This window comes from Rhineura floridana, chromosome 20 (genome assembly GCF_030035675.1).
Source record: "Rhineura floridana isolate rRhiFlo1 chromosome 20, rRhiFlo1.hap2, whole genome shotgun sequence".
Lineage (NCBI taxonomy): Eukaryota > Metazoa > Chordata > Lepidosauria > Squamata > Rhineuridae > Rhineura > Rhineura floridana.
The window spans coordinates 4,379,022-4,406,769 of NC_084499.1; the positions used below are offsets into that span (position 1 = coordinate 4,379,022).

The window sequence follows — 27,748 nt, forward strand, 5'->3', positions numbered from 1 at the left end:
AAACTGGAAGACTAGGGTTCGAATCCCCACACAGCCATGAAGCTCCCAGGGTGACCTTGGGCCAGTCACTGTCTCTCAGCCTCAGAGGGAGGCAATGGTAAACCCCCTCTGAACACTGCTTACCATGAAAACCCTATTCATAGGGTCACCGTAAGTCGGAATTGACTTGAAGGCAGTACATTTAAGTTTTTAAAGTGCTTTTAGTGTTTTTATTTGCTACCCTGGGCTCCTTCTGGGAGGTAGGGCAGAATATCAATCAATCAATCAATCAATCGTATTTTGCAATCTTCATTCTCTCCTTTGAATCAACTAAGTTAATTTATTCATCTCAGCCAATTCAAGACACTTTACGAACCATTCCTAATCAGAAGGGGCTTGGGAACATTCCCATTTTCTCGTCCACGCTATCTTAGCTGCTACCAACAACACCCATTCCAATGGTTTCAAATTCACAGCCATGCCATCTTCAAGCACACTGAACAGGATCAACACTGGGGTAAGTCTTAATATAACCTCAATCAAGTCTGAAATGAGCCGTCTCCAGTAACGAGTTGCAACTGCACATTCCCACCGCATGTGTATTTTTTTAAGTACAAAAATCTTTTGAACACTGGGCATGGAGAGAACCAGCCTGACTTTGCAGGGAACAGTACTGAGTTTTGGTTGGAGCACAGCATGGCTCCTTGGGCAACAAAGAGGGCATATGATCCTGCCAATGGGTTACTGCAAGGTATCAATTCAGAGATGCAGAGCAACGCAGGAAAAGCCAAGCAGGTCTTGGCCCAAAGGTTACAGAAGCAGCACAAGGAAAAGGGTGGTGGAAGAGAAGAGCCAACTGAGAGGAAGAAACATACCCCATTCCAGCAAAACATGAGAATGTGAGGTGATGAAGCAGGCTTAAAGGACACCACGCATGGTGCAGAGTCCAACAACAGGTGGCAGATGAGCTGCCCTGGGCTCTTTCTTGGAGGAAGGGCAGGATATAAATTTAACTACTACTACTACTACTATAAAGATCCTCCGTGGCGCAGAGTGGTAAGCAGCGGTAACGCAGTTGAAACTCTGCTCACGGCCGGAGTTCGATTCCAACGGAAGGAGGAAGTCGAATCTCCGCTAAAAGGGGTCGAGGTCCGCTCAGCCTTCCATCCATCCGTGGTCAGTAAAATGAGTACCCGGCATACGCTGGAGGGTAAAGAAAGGCCGAGGATGGAACTGGCAATCCCACCCCATATATACGGTCTGCCTTGTAAACGTCGCAAGACATCACCCTAAGAGTCGGAAACGACTCGCACTATAAGTGCGGGGACACCTTTACCTTTTACTACTACTACTACTACTACTACTACTACTACTACTACTACTACTACTACGGGGCTCAATAGGCTGGGAAGGCAAGACCTGGGACAGCTCCCAGTGTAAACCCTAGGAGGGATGGAAGTTGCTTTTATAAAGCCCCAACTGAACACCAACAATGGAGCAACCCTTCTGAGTGACAAAGCCCACCCATAAGTGAAAGTTCAGTAGGAAATTAAACACTGCTGGGTGGGTGCCAACTCCATCCTTTGGCAGGAGCCAGGGACCCTGGGCAACTGGAGAGATGATGGAAGTGGATTCTTGTTCCTCACTTGAATGAGCTTTGCTCCCCAGAGGCTGGGGGTGGGTGCATGGAGTGCAGATATTATCCAAAGCCCCTAGACTCTGGGACATGATATGCCACTATATCACAAGATGCCACCAGGTTCCCTTCTCACTCTCTCACCCCACAGCAAACAACAGCTCACCACTGCTGAAAACAGCATGGTTGGGAATTTTACAAAATATGCAGTATTTCTGTAAGCTGATGGCATGTTTAGTCTTAAAGAAGATTTGCACCTATAGAATTGCTGCATGGATGGGAAATTCCTTTCATGTGCTTCAATACATCCAACATCAACTTCGCTGGACCAGCCATGTTGTTCAAATGCCTGATCACCGTCTTCCAAAGCAGCTACTTTACTCCCAACTTAAGGATGGAAAACGAAATATCGGTGGACAGCAAAAGAGATTTAAAGATGTTCTCTAAAAAAATGTAACATGAGCATCGAGAACTGGGAAGCCTTGGCCCATGAGCATCCCAATTGGACGTCGGCCATTATCAAAGGTGCTATGGACTATGAAGAAGCATGAGTACAGGGCAAAAGAGACAAACGAGCTAAGCGGAAGGAACGTCAAGCAAATCCTCATCGCGACCCATCTTCCATCTGGAAACCTATGTCCTCACTGTGGGAGCCTGTGTGGATCCAGAATTTGCCTCCACAGTCACTTACAGACCCACCGTTAAAGACCTTACCCTGGAGGACAATCTTACTTGGCCACGAGTGATCGTCAATGATGAATGAATGAGTGGTTTTCATGAGGGATGAGCCTAGATGGTGCAGGTTGACACCTTGCTCCCCAAGGAAAAAAGTAGTGCGCGAAAGATCAGATTTAAACATATCCTAGCAGCCAGGACCCATGTGATCCATGCTGAGTTCCCAACACACGAAGCATGGAAAGACTTGACAGAAATCCCATTACAAGCAGAAGCTCTTCAGTGGTCAAGGCCATCATGGAGAACAGTCTTAAAACAGGGGAGAAAGTTTTCCTATCCGGGTACCTAATATAAGAGTGGCTTTGTCGGAAGACACTAATTACTCAAAGTAAACTAGTAAATGCTTTGTTACAGGTGCTATTAAATCCAACTGTATTTATGTAACACCTTGGTGGGAAGAGGAATGCCCCAGGCTGTATATTTTTCTTGCAAGCTGGTTAATGGAAATGGCTAGCAGCGCTTTCTCTGTGATGCTCCAAACGACCGTCCAAAACAACCATAAAAATAGCAATACTAGATGATGATGATGATGATGATAACGCATTGCCTTTAAACAGACCCACAGAAAACTGAATCAGGACGTAGCAAAATTCAGTTCTCTTGTGTTACAAATGAATGAAGGAAGTCTCTTAAAATTTATGACATCCCACAGCTTTTCAGTTTTGGGTTCATTTGGCAACGTCCCTTCTGATGTTCCACGGCACTCTCACAATGGCTTCTTTCATGAGGGCCTGTATCACAGAATACTACCCTTGCCTGTTGACAAATCCCTGTGTGTGAGGGCTGAGACTCCCCGGATCCAGCCTCTCCTCTCATAATTCCATGAATTTTTCAAGGCTGCCAAGAACGGGAGGGGTGAGATAGAAGAAGGGGGGGACATCAGAAGGAGGCTGGAAAAACAGTTTATTGTGCTTAGAAGACGGAGAGTCATGACCTCTCGGCCACTGGCTGCAGCTTCCTCCGCTGGCTGCATTGCTAACACACACAGTGTGGTGCAGCAGCTAGAACTCTGGGCTTAGGTGAGGGAGATGCAGGTTCAAACACGAGCTCAGTCAGGGAGCTCACTGGGTGGCCCTTGTGGCATGATAACTTCTCTCATCCTAACTTATTCCACAGTGCTGCTAAACACAATAAAAGGGGCAAATATCGCACAGGGATAAAACAGGATAAGCGGCAACTAGAACCGGGGGGGGGCAGCATAGCATGAGCTAGAAGCCCCTAGTTTAAAACCTCAATTCAGATGGAAGCTGACCCACCTTAGGAAAGCCTCAGGTACTCCCCAAATGGGAATGCATCATAACGGCCTACGTTACAAGGATTATGCTTAGTTCATTCACACTAGGGAAAAAGGCTGTGTTGATTGTCAGCTGCACCAAAACCCACAGTCAGATTTCTATTCTGGGAGCCTGCTTAGAAGTGGGTAACTCCCTATTCTATATACTAAACGGCCTAAACGGCATCGGACCGCAATACCTGGTGGAACGCCTCTCTCGCTATGTACCTACCCGTTCACTACGCTCGACGTCGAAGGCCCTTCTCCGGGTCCCAACTCATAAAGAGGCCCGGAGATCAACAACTAGATCTAGGGCCTTCTCGGTGGTGGCCCCCGAACTATGGAATGCCCTCCCAGACGAGATACGCCTGGCGCCTTCTTTGTTATCTTTTCGGCGCCAGGTAAAAACCTACCTTTTCGCCCAGGCTTTTTAAACATTTTAAATTTAATTTTAAACCTAATATGGATTTTAATTTATAAACTCAATGGCAATTCTATTTTGGATTTTTATCATGTTTAATGTTTTTATAATTGTATTATATTTTTCACACTTGCTCATATTTTAATTGTGATTTTATTTGTTGTACACCGCCCTGAGAGCTTTCTGCTATAGGGCGGTCTAGAAATGTAATTAAATAAATAAAAATAAATAAATAAATAAATATACTCTATAGGATGACTGGGTAACCTGTGGACACTCAGATGCTGCTGGACTACAACTGCCATCATCCCTATTCACTGGATATGCAGGTTCAGGCTGATGGGAGATGGAGTCAAATAACATTTAGAGGGCCATGGGTTCCCCCATGAAGGGAAGTACAGGTGCATTCTTATAAACAGTAGTGTAGTGGCAAATTCAGAAGTGCAGGGTCCCTTCGTAACAGTCGCAGCCACACCCCCACACAGCCACACACCCTTCTAAGATTACAGAATGATCTGGCCAGGCTTGAATACTGCTTTCTGCTTTTCTATTACTATCATCATTTGACAGCCCTTTCTCGCTATCAAGAGATATTGCTTGAGTGGCTGAAAGCAGCATCTACACATTTCTCTCCTGCAGCTACCCAAGCGCTTGATGATGTAGATGGGATGCTATCATCAGGATTCACTGTCTCTTTTTCTGCAATTACAGAATTCTCACTCTCCGCAGCTTCACTTTTTGAAGTAGGAACTAAGAGGAACTCCTTTCACTCTGATTGGCTTAGGGAAGTTAGAAGACTCTTCTCAGTGGCTGACACTCTCCCCTTTCACGCTGATCAGCTCATAGGAGACATAGGGACCCTGCTGGGACCCTGTTCTCCAAAAAGTAAGGGTCTAAGACCCCATGAGACACTGGACAATTACACCCCTACTTATAAATGCACACCATCCAGTTTTGAGAAATGAGAAAGTGCAGATTTACAGGTAAGAAATGAAGGGCAGTTGGCTTAGTTTAGAGCCCTTTCCATGTTCTTTGGCCAAGCCTTGATCCAGCTACGGCCAAGTCTGAACAATTTCTAGGCTCCTGCATCACATTTTAGGGCTAAGTATCAAACCATGGGGTATCTGCTCTGCATGGGATTAAACAATTATTTTAATTCCCTCAACACCCAAGATTGTTCCAGATATAGCTAAGGCAAGACCCTCCTGGCCTCAGAGCTATAAAACCAGCCTTCCCCAACCTGATGCCCTCCAGAGGTTTTGGACTACAACTCCCACCCAGCCGCAGCTAGTTTGTTCAAGGGCTATGGGAACTGTAGTCCAGCAACAATCTGCAGGGCACCAGGTTGTATTAAACTATTACAAGAATCTTGGAGGACAAGAGGAAAGAGAGATGGTTCAGTGAGAAGACATACAAGCTTTTGGGCACAGCCAGCAAGACACCATGACAATGACACTCACCACATCATTTGGAAGGCTCTGAAGATCATCAAAAGGAGTTTCCAGTGTGTTAGTGTCAACGTTGAGGATAACTACATCTTCCAGGGCCATATTTCTGACTTTCTGAAAATGATGAAGTTAAAAGAAGAGGAAAATATCATCACTTAAGCCTAACATCTATTGGCACCTACATAGCATCTAGTCAGTTATTTCCAACAGTTACGACAAAACCTCCTCTCCTTCCATAGCCTTAAACTTTCACATCACGCCTTCTGACCCCCAAATACACAAAGGATGCTGTCAGCCTCCTTACATTAGCAATGTCTTGGCTTAATGTTCATCTAGTTATCTCTAGACAGTGTGGTGTAGTGGTTAAGGTGTTGGACTATGACCTGGGAGACCAGGGTTTGAATCCCCACAGAGCCATGAAGCTCACTGGGTGACCTTGGGCCAGTCACTGCCTCTCAGCCTCAGAGGAAGGCAATGGTCAACCACCTCTGAATACTGCTTATTCATAGGGTCGCCATAAGTCGGGATTGACTTGAAGGTAGTCCATTTCCAGTTAACTCTATTCCCTAGACCAGTTGGTCATGGAACCGACCAGAGGAACGGCAACCCTGGACTTAATCCTCAGTGGGGACCGGGACCTGGTGCAAGATGTAAGTGTTGTTGAACCGATTGGGAGCAGTGACCACAGTGCTATTAAATTAAACATACATGTAACTGGCCAATTGCCAAGAAAATCCAACACGGTCACATTTGACTTCAAAAGAGGAAACTTCACAAAAATGAGGGGATTGGTCAAAAGAAAGCTGAAAAACAAAGTCCAGAGGGTCACATCACTCGAAAATGCTTGGAAGTTGTTTAAAAACACTATAATAGAAGCTCAACTGGAGTGCATACCGCAGTTCAGAAAAGGTACCGCCAGGGCCAAGAAGATGCCAGCATGGTTAACGAGCAAAGTCAAGGAAGCTCTTAGAGGCAAAAAGTCTTCCTTCAGAAAATGGAAGTCTTGTCCGAATGAAGAAAATAAAAAAGAACACAAACTCTGGCAAAAGAAATGCAAGAAGACAATAAGGGATGCTAAAAAAGAATTTGAGGAGCACATTGCTAAGAACATAAAAACCAACAACAAAAAATTCTATAAATACATTCAAAGCAGGAGACCATCTAGGGAGACAATTGGACCCTTGGATGATAAGGGAGTCAAAGGTGTACTAAAGAACCATAAGGAGATTGCAGAGAAGCTAAATGAATTCTTTGCATCTGTCTTCACAGTGGAAGATATAGGGCAGATCCCTGAACCTGAACTAACATTTGCAGGAAGGGATTCTGAGGAACTGAGACAAATAGTGGTAACGAGAGAGGAAGTTCTAAGCTTAATGGACAATATAAAAACTGACAAATCACCGGGCCCGGATGGCATCCACCCGAGAGTTCTCAAAGAACTCAAAGGTGAAATTGCTGATCTGCTAACTAAAATATGTAACTTGTCCCTTGGGTCCTCCTCCGTGCCTGAGGACTGGAAAGTGGCAAATGTAACGCCAATCTTCAAAAAGGGATCCAGAGGGGATCCCGGAAATTACAGGCCAGTTAGCTTAACTTCTGTCCCTGGAAAACTGGTAGAAAGTATGATTAAAGCTCGATTAACTAAGCACATAGAAGAACAAGCCTTGCTGAAGCAGAGCCAGCATGGCTTCTGCAAGGGAAAGTCCTGTCTCAGTAACCTATTAGAATTCTTTGAGAGTGTCAACAAGCATATAGATAGAGGTGATCCAGTGGACATAGTGTACTTAGACTTTCAAAAAGCGTTTGACAAGGTACCTCACCAAAGGCTTCTGAGGAAGCTTAGCAGTCATGGAATAAGAGGAGAGGTCCTCTTGTGGATAAGGAATTGGTTAAGAAGCAGAAAGCAGAGAGTAGGAATAAACGGACAGTTCTCCCAATGGAGGGCTGTAGAAAGTGGAGTCCCTCAAGGATCGGTATTGGGACCTGTACTTTTCAACTTGTTCATTAATGACCTAGAATTAGGAGTGAGCAGTGAAGTGGCCAAGTTTGCTGATGACACTAAATTGTTCAGGGTTGTTAAAACAAAAAGGGATTGCGAAGAGCTCCAAAAAGACCTCTCCAAACTGAGTGAATGGGCAGAAAAATGGCAAATGCAATTCAATATAAACAAGTGTAAAATTATGCATATTGGAGCAAAAAATCTTAATTTCACATATACGCTCATGGGGTCTGAACTGGCGGTGACCGACCAGGAGAGAGACCTCGGGGTTGTAGTGGACAGCACGATGAAAATGTCGACCCAGTGTGCGGCAGCTGTGAAAAAGGCAAATTCCATGCTAGCGATAATTAGGAAAGGTATTGAAAATAAAACAGCCGATATCATAATGCCATTGTATAAATCTATGGTGCGGCCACATTTGGAATACTGTGTACAGTTCTGGTCGCCTCATCTCAAAAAGGATATTATAGAGTTGGAAAAGGTTCAGAAGAGGGCAACCAGAATGATCAAGGGGATGGAGCGACTCCCTTACGAGGAAAGGTTGCAGCATTTGGGGCTTTTTAGTTTAGAGAAAAGGCGGGTCAGAGGAGACATGATAGAAGTGTATAAAATTATGCATGGCATTGAGAAAGTGGATAGAGAAAAGTTCTTCTCCCTCTCTCATAATACTAGAACTCGTAGACATTCAAAGAAGCTGAACGTTGGAAGATTCAGGACAGACAAAAGGAAGTACTTCTTTACTCAGCGCATAGTTAAACTATGGAATTTGCTCCCACAAGATGCAATAGTGGCCACCAGCTTGGATGGCTTTAAAAGAAGATTAGACAAATTCATGGAGGACAGGGCTATGAATGGCTACTAGCCATGATGGCTGTGCTCTGCCACCCTAGTCAGAGGCAGCATGCTTCTGAAAACCAGTTGCCGGAAGCCTCAGGAGGGGAGAGTGTCCTTGCACTCGGGTCCTGCTTGCGGGCTTCCCCCAGGCACCTGGTTGGCCACTGTGAGAACAGGATGCTGGACTAGATGGGCCACTGGCCTGATCCAGCAGGCTCTTCTTATGTTCTTATGTTCTTATGAACGAGGGACCAGCCCAGACTCCTCCTCTCTCTCTGACCTAATGGTCTTCAGATGCAGAGCTGGCAACCCAAGGCCATGCATCCCTTCCCTTTCTCTTAGTTATGACCAGTGAGCAGGAGAGCAGACATACAGCAACAGCTAAGGCCATGTGAGCTGGACTGGAGGCCTTGAGGCAGGCTGCACCCATCCAGAAGGCTGCGTTACCTCTCTTTGCTAGATTACAAATTGAAGGTGACACCTCAACATGCCACAAAAATGTTAACCCTCGCCATTTTCTTTAAATCTTAATAAAGATCTTCAGAAGTCAAATTTATTTATTTATTATTTATTATTTAATTTGTATCCCGCCCTTCCTACCAGCAGGAGCCCAAGGTGGCAAAGCACTAAAAACACTTTAAAACATCAAAGAAACAGATCTTAAAATACATAAAAACAAAACAGCGTTAAAAACATTAAAAAAACAACTTTAAAAAAGGGTTAAAAACATTATTAAAAAACATATTAAGCAATTCTAACACAGACATAGACTGGGACAGGTCTCAACCTAAAAGGCTTGTTGAAAGAGGAAAGTCTTCAAAAGGCACCGAAAAGATAGCAGAGATGGCGCCTGCCTAATATTCAGAGGGAGGGAATTCCACAGGGTAGGTGCTGCCACACTAAAAGTCCATTTCCTATATTGTGCAGAACGAACCTCCTGATAAGATGGTATCTGCAGGAGGCCCTCACCTGCACAGCACAGTGATCGACTGGGTATGTAAGGCCTTCCTATCTTCATTTGTGTAAAAATGTCCAGGGTTTCGTTGTCATAAACAATGAGCTCCGCTATCAAATCATCACACGAAGGGATGGAGAGAACTTGCACTTCGATAAGTTTCTCTTTTCCAAAACTAGAGAGGGAACAATACTACCTGGATCCTATACTCCAATTTTCCTCAGTTTTGCAAACCCAGCCTTTTAAATAAGATCTACAATGCCCAGGATTTAAGAGGCGGCAATTTTCAGCCAATCTTTTGCAACAGAGCCGCAACACACTTGGTCACTGTAGGTGGGGTGGCTTTACGATTTGAAAGATGATTGTTTCCTTATGAATAAAGCAATTGCCCTTTGAAAAAAATGGAAAAGGGCCTTCTGCCGCCCTTCCCTCCCTCAGCTTCCAAGAACCAAAAGGTCATTTGCTTAGCACGTATCAGATAAACCCAAAGAGAGCTCAGGAGACTAGCTTCTTTGGAGAGCCAGGAAGCAGCACAGCAATGGACTGGCTCCTTCCTGCTTTGGAAAATTAAAGAACAAAAAATAATCTCAGTTGCAAGCACAGGACTCTTGACAGGTCCAACAAAATAGAAAAAGTCTTCAGGTAAAGGCTTAACTGAAGCCAGAAGTTTCCGCCAGAACGGCTGGACAAGGGAGCCTTCTGCTGCATTCTGACAGCAGAAGCAGATCTGGCTGTCACAGAAACAGGTAAGGAGGTAGTCACAGAATTTCAGCTGCAATGTCCCAGGCTATGGTCTGAAGGCACATGAGGCCAGCACCCTGCTGAAGCTAAGCAAGGTCAGGTCTGGTCAGTGCCTGGATGGGAGACCACCTGTGAACCATATGTAAGCCGCCTTGGGTGTCTATCATGAAGAGAAAGGCAGGGTATAAATGTAATAAATAAATAAAAATAAATATTTTTAAATTGTTTTTAAAATATGTGTTTTAAATTGTATATTTGTTGTAATGTTTTTGATTGCTGTAAACCGCCCAGAGAGCTTCGGCTATGGGGCGGTATACAAGTGCAAGTGCAAGTACAATCAATCAATCAATCAATCAATCAATCAAAGCAAAGCAAAGCTAAGCAAAGCAAAGCAAAGCAATTCTGGGAATCCACAGTGGCTGAAATACCCTTCAGACTGCACACAACATGACATCCAGGTTTAGGAGCAGCCCAAGGTATTTTATAAAAAGAAAAATGGTGTGCATGCGTGCGTGGACGCATACATACATGCAACCATGCGCATGTGCTTGCACGCACCCCAATCCACATACAGAAACATCCACTGCGAAGCTCTCCTGTGCAAGCCTTATTAAAATGAATGGAAGCTACACAAGAGCACTACTGTGAGCTCTTGGGGAGCTCCTGTTTTGGCAGGACTACCGCAGGAGAACTTCCCAGTGGGGCATGGACCAGACCCATCTACCACCTGCCCTTCATGGCACCCCAAATCCCACCCCCATGGTTGCTTATGCTCAATTCCCCTTTCTCTTCTGTGGCTTATTAACGAGTTTGCCAACTTCAACGGCATCTCCTGAAGGGAGAGAAAGAAATACGAGAGGGGATTTAAAGAATTTAGAAATGGCCTTGACTCATGAAAATCTCAAACAAACAAATCCCAGTAGGGGGTCTGAAATGCTGTGCTGTGAACCATCAGGAGGTGCTCTTTGCACTTGGTTCCTGCTTGCAGGCTTCCCATAAGGGGCATCTGGTCGGCCTCAGTGATGCTGGATTAGATGGGCCCCTTTTGGCCTGATCCAGCTGTAGGGCTCTTCTTATGTTCTGTACAGGACTTGACTTCTCAAGCAAAACTTTGCGAGATTTCACCCATGTGTCACCTTTGCAAAAACTCAAAGGGATTGCTTCATGTTGCTGAGCACAAGGAACAGCGTTCTTGCCTCCTTCCTATAGCTAAGAATCCCACACACCATCGTGATCAAATGTAGCTGTGGAAATATTATTTATTTATTTATTTATCTGGGCGGTTTACAATATAGGACCGGTTACATAGAAAACACAGAGGAAGCTGCCTTATACTGAGTCAGACCATCAGACCATCTAGCTCAGTACAGCCTACACTGACTGGCAGCAGCTCTCCGGGGTTTCAGGTAGGGAATGCCTCCCAGCCCTAGCTAGAGATGCTGCTGGGGATTCAACCTGGGACCTGCTATGAAGAGAGACTGGAAGAACTGGGCATGTTTAGCCTGGAGAAGAGAAGACTGAGGGGAGATATGATAGCACTCTTCAAGTACATGAAAGGTTGTCACACACAGGAGGGCCGGGATCTCTTCTTGGTCATCCCAGAGTGCAGGACCCGGAATAAATGGCTCAAGTTGCAGGAGGCCAGATTTCGACTGGACATCAGGAAAAACTTCCTAACTGTTAGAGCCATACGACAATGGAACCGATTACCTAGAGAGGTAGTGGGCTCTCCGACACTGGAGGCCTTCAAGAGGCAGCTGGACAGCCATCTGTCGGGAATGCTTTGATTTGGATTCCTGCATTGAGCAGGGGGTTGGACTTGATAGCCTTATAGGCCCCTTCCAACTCTACTATTCTATGATTCTGCATGCAAAGGAGATGCTGTGCCACTGAGTTACGGTCCTACTTACTTTGGCCTTCACATGAAGTGTACGATTTGGGGCTTACTTAAAGTGAACTTCTGATGTCCACAAATCGCTGCAGACAATGTGATTGCCAGGGGGTGGAGCAGCGGATATCACGTTTTATTACTCCAGAGCCTAACAGAGCGCCAAAGAGGCCTTAATGAAAAATCGCCCTCAGGTTCGCAATCGGAAACAGCGACTCCACAGACCGATATGGTTAAGCTCCAAGTGCTCTTTGACCTCTGAACCCTTTGATCCATGCCCAGCAGGTGGCCTCTGACCCCCTCCTGTGCTTCTTCCACCCTCCTCCGCCAGTCAGCTAACCTTGATGTGCAGATACCCCCTCCTCATCCTGCGCAGGTGATGCCCAAAATACTTATCGCTGACAGCTACAGCTTGCTGACAGGGACAAACCCCTCTGTAGGGCTCTGAGGCAAGAGCAAAAAGGCAGCAGCCGGCAGAGGGGCTGCTGTTCGAGTCTGCTTCCGCCACTGAACTGCCGGACAATGACAAGACACGGAAACCCTCCTAAAAGGAAGCGTCTGCTCTCGTCCCCTGGCTCTTCTACATCACAAGAAGCAAGGCTGTGTTACCACTGGTGCATGGTATACATGGCACTGGTGAAGATATATGAACCTGCCTTATATAGGACCAACGCTTTGGTCCATATAGTTCAGTGCTTTCTGCTCCATTGGCAGCAGCTCTCCAAGTAAAGCTCTTCGGTAAAGAGGGGGGGAGATGCTGGGGGCTTTCTGCACCCAAAGTGTGAGCTATGGCCACTTTCTGCGACACTACTTTAGGACCCTGTAAGAATAGCTGATGCTACTCTCTAAAGACCATGGCTAGGATACATGTCACTGTCAAAGTGTTGGTTTATAACCCCAAATAGCTTGGGCCTCACGTACTTTCATTACCTTTGAAAGGAAAGAGCATGAAGAAGATCTGTGCAGCCTGCCTCTCAACGGCTGAACACCCTTCCTTGCCAAAAGTCTGAGCCTAAACACCTTCTGAAGTCCAGGCTGGCAGTGGTCACAAGCATGACAAATGATGTGTCACATGACACCCAAGCAGAGCCATTTGTGCTTAATTCTGGCCATTCTTAAAAACACCGCTGTTGGGCCAGGCTCTCAATTTGGTCCAGAGAAAGTCTGAAAGGCACCTGAAATAGTTCCATCTCTCATACTCAACAGGAGTGGTCTTGGGAGACCACATGAGAACCATATGGGTGCTGGTGCAAGCTCCTTCAAGGAATGGCAAGATAAATATTTCATTAAAAATGACTGCTGAATAAGCATCTTACTTGTGGTCAAGTAAGGATACTCTGGCCAGCTACGTTAAGCTGTTAATGTAAATAGGTTCAATTTTGGCCAACAACAATCACAGAGAGGCAATTCAGTGTGAGATGTTCTGATTCTCTTATCTACTGGCTATTTATCAATGCTAAACACTTATTCTTTCTTAATATGAATTCAATTAGTGTTCTGTTACTCGTGCAACGGGACACAACCTCGCTTACGCAGCGGCTTATAAACTTTCCTTCTCCTTTGAAGTTACTTTACGGATGGCTAAATGGCAGTCATATAGAATGACTGACTAGGTGATGATAGAAACCCTAGAAAATAAGGAGTTGTGCAAAGCTCCATTTATTCTACTCTGGGGGAAGGGGGGCTGTAAATCAGAAACAGGCCCTTGGATCAAAAACAGAGATTACTTTATCTCACTGGAGAACCTTCCAGTCACAGCAAATTAAATGTAACAACCTATGGATATGTTTGATATTTTAACCCTCAAATATACTCTTGTCTGCTTGCATTAGCAGGTGAACCACTCTCCTACAGCGGTCCCAAGTGATTCTAAACACTAAACTGAAGTCTACCTATTTCCAACAGAGATGGAAAATACAGACAGGGATTCACAGCACAGAGCCTACATAAAAACGAGCCGAGGAACTCTCTACATGGCCCATTTAAGAGGAAATGGGGGAAGACTGGAGCAAGAGTTCTCAAAATTCTGAGCAGTGCGACTGATAACACAGAAAGCAGAATTTAATCCAGTGAGCAAAACAGCTCAGTTATGGGTGAGACAGAGCACCAGGCTCCACGTTATGGGTGAGACAGAGCACCAGGCTCCACGTTATGGGTGAGACAGAGCACCAGGCTCCACGTTATGGGTGAGACAGAGCACCAGGCTCCACGTTATGGGTGAGACAGAGCACCAGGCTCCACGTTATGGGTGAGACAGAGCACCAGGCTCCACGTTATGGGTGAGACAGAGCACCAGGCTCCACGTTATGGGTGAGACAGAGCACCAGGCTCCACGTTATGGGTGAGACAGAGCACCAGGCTCCACGTTATGGGTGAGACAGAGCACCAGGCTCCACGTTATGGGTGAGACAGAGCACCAGGCTCCACGTTATGGGTGAGACAGAGCACCAGGCTCCACGTTATGGGTGAGACAGAGCACCAGGCTCCACGTTATGGGTGAGACAGAGCACCAAGCTTGAGAAACAGAGTAAGGCTGTAAGTGGTGTATAAAATTATCCGCTGTGAGGAGTGGAGAGAGACAGGAATTGTGTCACTCTGTGAAAGTATTAGGAATCTTTGGAAACAGACTGGGAGACTGGACAAAATGGAAGCACTTCACCCAACTCATCACTGACCTACACTGCCACTGGATTTGAGACGTCCACTGAGTATAGGAAACTGCCTTATGTCAGCAGGTCAAACTATTTGTTGGTCTAGCCTAGCCTAGCCCAATACTGTCAGGTCTGGCTGGCAGAAGCTCTCCAGGATCTCAAGCACTCACATGTCTTCTCTTGCTGTCACTTGCCACCTAGTCCTTTTTAACCTGGAGATGCTAGGGTCTTCTGCCCAAAGAGCATGTGTTCTACTCTGAGCTATGGCCTGTCCCTTAACAATGCCATCCCATGTTGCTTTAAAAAAGATTAGCCGAATATACAGGGAATATACATCCATGCTATGGCAACTAGACATGGAGCCGCCCCGTTCAGAAGCATTCTCCTCTCTTTGATTACTGGACAACAGGACCTTGTCTTGATATTGAGCTTCAAAGGGGAAATCTAGCTGGTTACTGTTGGTGCCAGAAGAGTGAAGTAGATGGATCTTGCTCACCCTATGTGGCAATTGTTTTAATAAAACTTCAGCGCTCATGTGAGGGTGAAATGCCACATGCTCAGAGTTTTCCTTTTCATGAAATAGCAGCCAAGAAGCAGGGCTGTCACCACTCAATGTAATTCTGTGTTTAAAGCACAACAACAGAGAGCTTGGGACATATGCTCAATTTGCATATAATGCTAAGCCAAACCACATCTTAGTGTGAATGCATGGGCTCCTAGAGAAGAGCCTGTGGCCGCTTTGCTCCTCTCTCAGTCCTGTTGCCGCTGTGCTGCTGTGAACTAAGCCATGTGTTGTTTGAACCAGAGCTCATGGTTTGTCTCACTCCTGACAAACAGTAAGCGGTAGAACAAACATTAGCTACAACTCGTGGTTTGCATGGAGCAAGAAAAAACACCAGTCTAGGTCCAGATGACATGCTAAGCAAAACCATGGCTTAGCTCACAGTGGCAGAGTAGCAACAGGACTGGAGGAGCAAAGCAGCAACAATCTTCTCTCCAGGAGCCTATGCATTCACGCTAAACCATGGTTTGGCTTATTATATGTGAACTGGGTATACAAAAGCCTCTCTGAACTCAGCAGAGGGAGGGCAAGATACAAAACAAGCAAGTCAAAATGGAGAGCCATTAGGGATAACCTACAGCGAAGCAGCAAACGGGTTACTTTGAAGTTCAACACTTGGGCAATGCAACATTTTGATGCCACTGTAAGCTAACTGAAGAGCACAGCACACATGTAGAAATCGACACACACACACTGAACATGGGAGATTGCAGCTCCCGCTCTAGATCGACTACCGCAATACCGTGTGCTCATCCCTGTACACCAGAGCTGAAAAACCACACAGCAAAGTGCTCTTATCTAAAACATGGAGGTGGGTGAGGGGGCTACATGCTATTTACAAGTATTTGTAAAGACTCACAAATATGGCTTGGGAGAGGCGATTCCCATCACTGAAAGCAGGGAAGGCAACAACCATAAATGAATACTGTGAATGGCAAGAGGAACTGGGGAGGAGGGGTGAATGCTATAGAGCAGCCTTTCCCATCCAGTGTGCCTCCATATGTTGTTGGACCACAATTCCCATCTTTCCTGACCATTGGCAATGCTGGCTGAGGCTGATGGGAGTTGTGGTCCAACAGCATATGGAGGCACACTGGTTGGGAAAGGCTGCTATAGAGCTTGCATGGCATTCCCTACTTTTAATTTGCACTGGCTACCTATATGTTTCCGGGCCAGATTCAAAGTGTTGGTTTTGACCTATAAAGCCTTACACGGCGCGGGCCCGCAATACCTGATGGAACGCCTCTCCCGATATGAAACTACCCGTACACTGCGTGCAACATCAAAGGCCCTCCTCCGGGTACCGACTCATAAAGAGGCCCGGAGGATGACGACAAGATCTAGGGCCTTCTCAGTGGTGGCCCCCGAACTGTGGAATAGTCTCCCTGACAAGGTGCACCTGGCGCCAACTTTGCTCTCTTTTCGGCGCCAGGTTAAAACATACCTCTTTTCCCAGGCATTTTAATATTTTAATATTTTTAGTATATTTATTACATCTTAGTATACAAGAACAATTATGTAATATGTTTTTAGTCTTTGGAATTTTGTTATGTGTGTGGTATTGATATGTGATTGTATTGATATGTGATTTTATTATATTGTATTTTAAATTTATGCTGTTCACCGCCCAGAGAGCCGTTGGCTGTGGGCGGCATAGAAATTGAATAATTAATAATAACAACAACAATAATAATAATAATAATAATAATAATAATTTGTCTCTGTGGAAGAGAGCAAGAGCGAGAGCATTTAAGCAACACTCTATACCAGCCCTTCCCAACTGTTGGGTCCCCAGAGGTTGCTGGACTACAACTCCCATCAGCCCCAGCCAGCATGGCCAATGCTCAGGAATGATGGGAATTGTAATCCAGCAACTTCTGGGGACCCAGATTGGGAAAGGCTACCAGTCTACATCCTTAAAGCTAGGACCAGAAAATAATTATGTTGGTTCCCCATTTTCCAAGCTCCTTGCCCTTCTATTGTTTTTGCTGCATCTCAAGTAATATCTGAAATTGTTAATGGTTTAAAGGACAGCTTTTAAGCAGGAATGAAAAGCTTTTATTTCAGCATGCATTTCTTTTGGCTTTTTAAAAATTCTTATATTTTTGCTGCTGTTCGTTATTGTATGAATATAATTTATCTTGCTTTATTTTAAGATACTCTAAGCTGTCTTGTATGGGCATTTTGCTTAGCAAGGCAGGATGCAAATTTTAATATAAGCAAATAAACAAACACAAAGGAAGCGAGTCTCAGGTGTGGTCTATGAACAGATCACGACAATGTGGAAACATGGTAGGAGAATTCTGATACGGTATAATGGAGTTTGCCACTTGTAATGCAGAAGTTTTGGAGGATCTTACACATTCCTTATTGGAGTGTGAGATGTAAAAAGGTATTTTCCCATTATTGCCAAAATTCGTAAGGAAATCTAACCATTGAATCATAGAATCATAGAGTTGGAAGGGGCCTTGTAGGCCGTCGAGTTGAACCCCCTGCTCACAGCAGGAAATCCACAGCTAGAGCATCTCCCGCACATAGCTGTCCAGCCTCTGCTTGAAGACATCCAGCGAAGGGGATCCCACCACCTCCCTAGGCAGTCGGTTCCATTGCCGAACCGCCCTTACTGTCAAGAAGTTCCTTCTAATGTCCAATCTGAATCTACGCTCCTGCAACTTAAAACCAGTAGACCTAGTCCTACCCTCAGGGGCAGCAGAGAACAAATCTGTACCCTCCTCTATGTGACAGCCCTTCAGGTACTTAAAGAGTGCAATCATGTCGCCCCTCAGCCTTCTCTTCGCCAGACTGAACATGCCAAGTTCCTCCAACCTTTCCTCATTGTGTACTTGCTGTTCAATAAGAGCAGGTATGCCATGAAAACGAACAGCAAAATTCATTGTAGCAGCTTTGGAAAAGCATCTGAAATGTAATGCATCTAGAAAAGGATGTACTTGTGCAATTTCTAGCTTTTGGCTAACTAACTTTTGTGTAAGTGTAAACCAGTTCCATCCGTTATGTTTATTTGTATTTTACCTCTTTCCATAATGCTGTACCTTTCAGTGTGTGTCTGCGCTTTTGTTTTCTTGTTTTGAATAAGGAAGTAAATGGCTAAAAGACTTTCTTTTGCTGAAATTCTGTCATGGTGGTGTTCATTAAAAATAGAATAAAATCTGCTTGCTTGCAAGTGGAGAAACATTTTTTAATGTTATCATTTATATTGTGCCACACATGCACGTGACACTTTTCAAATTATAAAATGACAGATCCCTGCCCAGAAGGGCTTACAATCTAGAACAGGGGTAGGGAACTGATTCTTGCCATTGGGAAAGATCCTTATCTCTCCCACCCGCCCCCCACAGGCAACTGTGACAGATAGGCAGAACCACCCTTCTGTCACCTGACATCATAAACACTTCAGGTGACTGATACCTGTCAAAGTTGAAAGGAGGTCGCTGTAACTACTGATCAGTGGTTATAGCAACCTCCTTTGGAAGGCACGCTTTCATCACCAAACAGCTGATTGGCACTTGAAGCATACCTTCAAAGAGACTCCTGGTAACCGCCAGTCAGCTGATTGTTGGTTACAGGGAGCCACCTTGAATTCTATGCAGAGGGAAAAATGGTCCTAAAAGTGGAGCATTTTCCCCTCTGCAAAGAAAACAGTTTATATTCAAAGCGCTTCCTTCAGCACTTTAAATACAAACTGATTCCTCTGGAAATTTTTTTTAAAATGCTGTGTTTAAAAACGGAGCATATTTTTCTTTCTACAGAATGCAGTTTTGTATACAAAATGCTGCAGGACACACTTTGAATACAAAAGACTTGCTCCAGACCCCTCAGCTGCACTAGGTATTTCCCAGAGGGGACTCTCTTCAAGTAGCAACCATCAGCTGATTCTCAGTGCCTGCAGAGACCCTTGTGCTGCTGTGCTTTGAAACTCCAACGATCAGCTGATAATCAGGTCTTCAAAATGCCTAGTAAAGGCACTTTGATCAGTGGTGCCTGCAAACCCCTTTGTGGGCCAGTTGCAACTTCACCTGCCCCACAGCTGGCATCAGATGTGTTATAAGGTGTAGGGAGGTGGCCATGGCTTGGTCAAAATGGTCTGGCAAGCCAGATGAGAAGGCCGGCAGACTTTATTGGCCCCATGGGCCAGAGGTTCTCCACCCCTGCTCTAGGAGACTTTTCAGCTGAAGAGCAAGCTAAAAGTGCTTGAAATAAAATGAACAAACCAATGAAACCAGGCCAGTCAAAACAGAAGTCCTAAGAACCCATCCCATTCTGGGCGAAAATCAAGGACACAGAGAAGGAACTTACTTCCATCAGGCTTGAATGTATTCCTATGAGGTAGGGCATCGGAGCGCTGCAAGAAAATAGAAAGAGGTGGTTTAGTCTGATGGAGAGAAAATCGGAAGCCACTTTGCGCTGTCCACATGATGTCATCATAGAAATGTGACCCTGTCTTCTTCTCTTTCTACATTTTATCTTATTTCTTCTTACCATGGAGAATCCAGTTAGTAAAAATAACTCATTATACATCTGCAGTCACTGCTGGTATGGACACTCATCAGCACATTTTGGGGGGGGGTTGGCAACAGATCATGTGTATGCTGACATTCAGTGACATTTCATGCTACTTCTGCTTTCACCTCACCTGAGCACAATCCTGGCACTTTGTTTCTGCCAGCCCAAATGATACGAGCACACTCATTATTATTATTTTATTTATTATTTAATTTAATTTATATACCGCCCTAAGCCCGAAGGCTCTCTGGGCTGTGTACATAAAATAAAAACAAGTACAATATATAAATACAATAAGTACAATGAATCAAAAACCAAAAACAGACAAACAATACAAGAACCAAACAACGTCAAAAATACAAAATAATGCTAAAATACTGTAAAATACACTTTAAAATGCCTGGGAGTATAAAAAGGTTTTCACCTGGCGCCGAAAAGATAGCAGCGTCGGCGCCAGGCGCACCTCATCAGGGAGACCATTCCATAGTTCGGGAGCCACAACTGAAAAGGCCCTATTTCTAGTCACCACCCTCCGAGCTTCTCGATGAGATGGAACTCGGAGGAGGGCCTTAGATGTTGAGCGCAGTGTACGGGTAGTTTCATATTGGGAGAGGCGCTCCACCAGGTATTGCGGTCCCATGCCGTGTAAGGCTTTATAGGTCAAAACCAGCACTTTGAATTTAGCCCGGAAACAAATAGGAAGCCAGTGCAGAAGGGCCAGAACAGGTGTTATATGAGCGGACCTTCTGGTCCGCGTCAACAATCTGGCCGCTGCATTCTGGACTAACTGTAGTTTCAGAACTATCTTCAAGGGCAGCCCAACGTAGTGCGCATTGCAGTAGTCCAATCTAGAAGTTACCAGAGCATGAACGACTGAGGTGAGGTCGTCACTGTCCAGATAGGGACGTAGCTGGGTTACCAATCGAAGATGGTAAAAAGCATTCCGTGCCACTGAGGCTACCTGAGCCTCAAGAGACAGGGAAGAGTTGAGGAGAACTCCCAAGCTACGAACCTGTTCTTTCAAGGGGAGTGTAACCCCATCCAGAACAGGGTGAACATCCACCATCTGGGCAGAGAAGGCACTCACTAACAGCGTCTCGGTCTTGTCTGGATTAAGCTTCAGTCTGTTAGCTCCCATCCAATCCATTATCACGGCCAGGCAACGGTTTAGTATGTTAACAGCCTCACCTGAGGAAGATGAAAAGGAGAAATAGAGTTGCGTGTCATCAGCGTACTGGTGACAACGCACTCCAAAACTCCTGATGACCGCACCCAGCGGCTTCATATAGATGTTGAAAAGCATGGGGGACAGTACCGATCCCTGTGGGACTCCACAATGGAGAGTCCAGGGTGTCGAGCAGTGTTCCCCAAGCACTACCTTCTGTTGACGACCCACCAAGTAGGAGCGGAGCCACTGCCAAGCAATACCCCCAACTCCCAACTCCGTGAGCCTTCCCAGAAGGATACCATGGTCGATGGTATCAAAAGCAGCTGAGAGATCAAGGAGAATCAACAGGGTCACACTCCCCCTGTCCCTCTCCCGACAAAGGTCATCATACAGGGCGACCAAGGCTGTTTCGGTACCAAACCCAGGCCTAAAACCGGATTGAAACAGATCGAGATAATCAGTGTCATCCAAGAGTCCCTGGAGCTGGCCGGCCACCACCCGTTCCAGAACCTTGCCCAGGAACGGAACATTCGCCACAGGTCTATAATTGTTCAAGTTACCTGGGTCCAAGGAGGGTTTTTTCAGGAGCGGTCTCACCACCGCCGCTTTTAGGCAGTCAGGGACCACTCCCTCTCGCAAAGAGGCATTGATTACCTCCTTGGCCCAGCCGGCGGTTCCAGTCCTGCCAGCTTTCACCAGCCAAGAGGGGCAAGGATCCAGTACAGACGTGGTCGCACGCACCAGTCCAAGAATCTTGTCAACATCCTCAAGCTGCACCAACTGAAACTCATCCAATAAAAGAGGACAAGACCGTGATCTGGATGCTTCATTGGATCCAACTGCTATAATATTGGAATCTAAGTCCCGACGAATGCAAGCGATCTTATTTTGGAAGTGTCCAGCGAACTCATCACAGCGGGCTACAGATGAGTCTATAGTATCCCGAGGGCCAAGATGTAAAAGCCCTCGTACAGTTTTGAAAAGCTCCACTGGGCGGGAGAGTGATGCCTTAATACTGACAGCAAAATATCTCTTTTTTGCTGCCCTCACCGCTGCTGTATATCGCTTAGAGCAGGCACTTACCAAGGCATAATTGCATTCGTCAGGAGTGCGCCTCCATCTGCACTCAAGCCTCCTCCTCTCTTGCTTCATCGCTCTCAGCTCCACGGTATACCATGGAGCTATATGAGCTCTACATAGGAGAGGGCGCATGGGAGCGATCGTGTCAACCGCCCGGGTCATCTCCGTATTCCACAGTTCAACCAGGGCTTCAACAGGAGCGCCAGTCTTCTCAGTCGGAAAATCCCCCAGAGCCCTTTGGAAACCCTCAGGATCCATTAGTCTCCGGGGGCGGACCAATTTAATAGGTCCCCCACCCTTGCAGAGGGAAAGGGTCGCCGTAAGCCTAAACCTCAGCAAGCGATGATCTGTCCATGACAATGGGGTAGATGAAAAACCCCCAACCTCCAGATCACCATCTCCCTGTCCAGCGGCGAAGATCAAATCAAGGGTATGTCCCGACACATGCGTCGGGCCAGTAACAAACTGAGACAGCCCCATGGTTGTCATGGACGCCATGAAGTCCTGAGCCGCCCCAGATAAAGCAGTCTCCGCATGGATGTTGAAGTCCCCCAGTACCAACAGTCTAGAGGACTGCAACAGTATCTCCGAGACTACCTCTGTCAGCTCAGTTAGGGAATTTGTTGAGCAGCAGGGCGGGCGGTACACCAACAAAATTCCCAACCTGTCTCTCTGGCCCAGCGCAAGGTGGAGACACTCCAAACCAGTCGTCACCTGTACAGGGTGCTTGGTGAGTGAGAAAGAACTCCTATAGACCACAGCAACCCCACCTCCCCGACCTTCGGCTCTACCATAATGCTGAACCGTATACCCAGGTGGGCAAAGCTGGGAAAGGGCGACTCCTCCTATATCACCCACCCAGGTCTCGGTTATGCACGCCATAACTTATTTCCACTGGTTGTCTCATGCTGAAGGCTCAATGGAATTTTGACCTCCCAGGTTGGAGGAGCTACTTTCTCAAGATCTCGACACGTGGGAAATTACCTTTCAGACTATAATTGCAGTACATACATGGGGACTTTAAAAAAAAGTATTTTTAATATACAGGTCTTGTGCAGGAGCTCTTATCAGAATTTCAGTATCGCTAAGTATCAGAAGAAGGCTAGGACTGGGGTGGGCAGCTGTGAGAGAACTAGAAAAGGTCCTCAAATGCAAAGATGTATCACTGAACACTAAAGTCAGGATCATTCAGACCATGGTATTCCCAATCTCTATGTATGGATGTGAAAGTTGGACAGTGAAAAAAGCAGGTAAGAGAAAAATCAACTCATTCGAAATGTGGTGTTGGAGGAGAGCTTTGCACATACCATGGACCGTGAAAAAGACAAATAATTGGGTGTTAGAACAAATTAAACCAGAACTATCACTAGAAGCTAAAATGAAGAAACTGAGGTTATTGTACTTTGGACATAATGAGAAGATGATTCACTAGAAAAGTCAATAATGCTGGGAAAAACAGAAGAGAGTAGAAAAAGAGGAAGGCCAAACAAGAGATGAATTGATTCCAAAAAGCAGCCTTTCCCAATCAGTGTGCCTCCAGATGTTGTTGGACCACAATTCCCATCTTTCCTGACCATTGGCAATGCAGGCTGAGGCTGATGGGAGTTGTGGTCCAACAACGTCTGGAGGCATACTGGTTGGGAAAGGCTGCCATAAAGGAAGCCACAGACCTGAACTTACAAGATCTGAACAGGTTGGTTTATGACAGATGCTATTAGAGGTTGCTGATTCATAGGGTCGCCATAAGTCAAAATCAACTTGAAGGCACATAACAACAACAAAAGTATCAGACTTGCAAAATATCTCTGTATTGTTGGGGTTTTTTTTAAGCATCAAATGAACATGGATGTTTTCTCCCAACCTCCCCAAAAGCACAAGCCTTCATTATGTCTGTCATGCAACATGATGACTAATGACGGGTAACTCTTTAAAAAAATTTGTGCGCACAGGTTTAGAAATACCTGCATGCACCACCAGAACGGTTAAAGGTAGTTGAGGGTGGCGAAACTGTTACTGAGGGGCCATCACAGAAACATTCCATCAAGAGCCACCCACTGGTGTGTGGGAACAAGAAGATACTGCCCCCATCTAGAAGCATCCTAAATAACAGAGGAATCTCTTACCAGGTGAAAAAAGCTCAGCATCATACTTATTTCTGTGCGCAAGTCACCTGATGCTCAGGCCTCAGGGGAGTCACCAGCATTTGCATACAAAACAAGACAGCCCCACAGGTCTTAAAGGTCCCAGGAACCAGAGAAGAATAGGCTTAACGGAGTTTGGGGAAGTGGTGCTGGCAAGACATCAACCAAAGCTGGTGATCCTGAGCGCTTGGTCACCTCTAAGAAATCAGATGCTTGCACCTGGGAACTCAAGATATTATTCCAAGATTATTATTATTATTTTTTACATTTATACCCCGCTTTTCTTTTCCTGAAACTCAAGGTGGCTTACATATGGTTCCCAGGCAGTCTCCTATCCAAGCACTGACCAGACTTGATCCTGCTTAGCTTCAGCAGAGAGCTGGCCTTATGTGCCTTCAGACCATAGCCTGGTTGATTAGCAACATGTAAAAGTACAAAATGGTCAAGTTACACCACTGATTCATCAAAACCAGGATGGTCTACTCCAGCCTTTCCTGACCATTTGGGTCCTCAGATGTTGCTGAACTCCCATCAGCCCTAGCCAGCATGGCCAAGTTTAGGAATGACGGGAAATGTAGTCCAGCAACAACAGGGTATCCTATGGATGGGAAAGGCTGATCAACTCTGATGGGCTGTGGCAGATCTTTCCCAGCTAAGTCCTCTTTGAAAACAGAGAGGAAACCACCACTTCACATATTAAACATTTGACTAAAACACAGGCAATAACATAATGCTAAACACTTAAGTAATAACATACGGTGCTACAAGGCAAATGGGAGGCAGATAAAATCCAGGTGCAGGATTTCATTCTATTGCTGGAAACGTTTTCTTAAAAAAAAAAAAAAACACCTTTGCAATTATTTGAGTCTTTGCACAAGTGTGGCTTCCCATTTGTGCCCCCTGCACCAAGAGTGTGCAGTAGGTGTGACTACTGCAAAGGCAGCTATGAACACAAGACCGTGACAGCAGAACCCAGGCAGGACGATCTTTGGCCCAAGTCTTGCAGCAATGGAACCCTCCTGTGCTGGCTCCCATCCGGGGCCCTGATGCAGACGTTTCCGTTACAAGTAACAGGCAGCGATCACGATCCAGCTGAACAGCCACACAAACGCGAGAATGAGATTATATTTCCGAAAGAGCAGATGCAGGAGTTGCACCTTCAGAAAGAGGCCATTTAGACAGGGTTGCCAATCTAGTGGGGCAGCTTGGCATTATGCGATGGAACCTCAGCCTGGTCATCTTTTGGCCTAGGGATTTTTAGTTTGTTAGCAAAATGTTTTGAGAAGCCCTCTCTGAAAGAAAGCTGCTGTCTCCGGAGCGTCTGTCCCCAAATTCCTCTGCAATGTCCTAAAGTGCATGCTGAGTCACTAAATGTGCAGGCTGAAGAAAATAAACATGCAGCCAACAAGCATCAAGAACTAGGTAGAATCTCTTTCACACCCTAGGATATTTTTCGGTGCCTTTTCCTAATAAGGATCAAAGGTAGATAGCGCCTTTAAAACGCAGTATGCCAGGCCATTCTCAACTCAAAGCTATAAGCCATTTTTGTAGCTGCACAAAACCTCTGGGCTTCCCCGGGCCAGTGGCTGGCTGGGCTGCCAGCCCTGCTTCAGAAGCAGACACTGAGCTGAAATGTGTTTCTAATTAAGTAGACTCGGCAACACGACAGCTTCAATGTCAAGAATACAAAATCTAAACCTCGGCAGGAAGTCTTACGACTGCAAATGTCTCATCTTGTGAACCTCGGCAAGCATAATGAAAAAGAGCAGGAAGAGTTCACAATTCCATAAAAACTGGGCCTCTGCTATGGGCATCCTGTCACAAGGAGGACCAGGGGTTCCATGGAGTGGGCAGTCAGATCTGTAAAACTTAATTAACTGCTTTGCGTTGATCTGTCAGTCTTCTTCAATTAATCAAGAAATGCAATAGGGACCATGAAATCTTTAATAGGAATGTCAAAATCAAAAGACTCATAAGATACTGTGAAACACAAAGAACCTTAGAGAGACAAGGAAAGAACTTAAGTGCAAAAGAAAGCATGACTCCATCCCAGCAACCTGAGGCTTCCAAACTTGGGACTACCTGTCCATTCACATGCATGTCCTAACCAAATACTGATGACTGCAGGTGACTTACAGAAAGGACTGAACCATCAAAGATCACGAAGCAGGCTTTTCTACCATTTCATGCACAATGGTTTCCAGTGGAGGTTATTCAAACACCCAATGAGGTGAATAATCAAATCCTGAGAATTTAAGTGGTGAAGGGGGGGGGGACAGCTCTGTATTTGGGGTGGGTTCTTGGAATAAGCAGACATTCCTTAGAATGCTCTACTAGGAGAGTGTGCAAGGCTGACATCATCATTTACAAAAACAAAAACACCCAAGACAGCTGCTGCCGTTTCTGGACCGGGATAGCCTGACCACTGTTGTCCACGCACTGGTAACCTCCAGGCTGGATTACTGTAATGCGCTCTATGTGGGGCTGCCCTTGAGGTTGGTCTGGAAGTTGCAGCTGGTGCAAAATGTGGTGGCGAGACTGCTCACTGGAGCAGAGTATCGCCAACATGTCACCCCACTGCTGAAAGAATTGCACTGGCTGCCCATTTGCTACCGGGCCAAGTTCAAGGTTCTAGTTTTGGTGTACAAAGCCCTATACAGCTTGGGACAAAGATACCTGAAAGACCGTCTTACCCCTTATATACCCAGTTGACCACTTCGCTCTGCAGGTGAGGGGCTCCTGCAGATACCATCTTATCAGGTTCGTTCTGCGCAATATAGGAAATGGACCTTTAGTGTGGCGGCACCTACCCTGTGGAATTCCCTCCCTTTGAATATTAAGCAGGCGCTATCTCTGCTAACTTTTTGGGCCCTTTTGAAGACTTTCCTCTTTCAACAAGCCTTTTAAGATGAGACCTATCCCAGTCTGCATCTGTGTTAGAATTGCTTGTTAATATGTTTTTTTATGTTTTTAACCCTTTTTAAAAAGATGTTTTTAAAGCTTTTTTGTCTTTAACGTTGTTTTGTTTTAATGTATTTTAAAGTCTGTTTTTATGATGTTTTAAAGTGTTTTTAGTGCTTCTGTTTGTCGCCCTGAGCTCCTGCTGGGAGGAAGGGCGGGATATAAATCAAATAATAAATACATAAATAAGGTCCCCCTCTGTCTGCCCTGCAGCTCCTAAGCTAGCCCGCTGACTTTGCATGCAGTGGGTGAACCGGCTCTCTTTGCCAGGGTTGAAGAAAGATTCAATTGCCAGTACAAATGATTTCTCTATGTGGAGCAGGGCGTCATCTTGTCCTTTTTCTCAGGCAACAAAATGCATTAGGCCAGTCCTGACAAAGAGTCTTGTGACAACCTTATAAGATTTTTTCCCAGTTTATTATGGCATAAGTTATCATGAAATCCAGTCCACGGAAACTTGTATGATAAAAAATTTGTTTGGTTTTTAAGGTGTGACACTTCTCTGTGGTGTTCTTGAAACAACAGAGTATCACAGCTGCTTTACAAAGGAGTGGTCTCCCAGAAGCACTTGGGACTCCCAGACTTCACTACGGTCAAAACTGCAAGTCATTTGCATTTATTGCAATTATTGGCTCTATGGTCTGCTAGAAAAAGCTGCCATACATTATCCCCATCATCCTTTTTTTAAAATTTAATGGGCCATCTTAGGCACCTTGTGACAAAAAGATAGGATATAAACCTTCTTTAATAATAGT

General features: G+C 45.5%; 1 protein-coding gene across 9 annotated transcripts in view; it reads right to left on the reverse strand.

Moving 5' to 3' along the window:
- DENND1A (DENN domain containing 1A) overlaps nucleotides 1–27,748 on the reverse strand; it is a 342,814-nt gene that overhangs the window by 104,454 nt on the left and 210,612 nt on the right. For all 9 annotated transcript variants that reach the window (XM_061604516.1, XM_061604517.1, XM_061604515.1 and 6 more), the window contains 2 exons: nucleotides 19,437–19,482; nucleotides 5,505–5,606 (listed from right to left, as the gene is read on the reverse strand). In XM_061604516.1, the coding sequence (XP_061460500.1) occupies nucleotides 5,505–5,606; nucleotides 19,437–19,482 (148 nt within the window). The remainder of the gene's footprint in view (nucleotides 1–5,504; nucleotides 5,607–19,436; nucleotides 19,483–27,748) is intronic.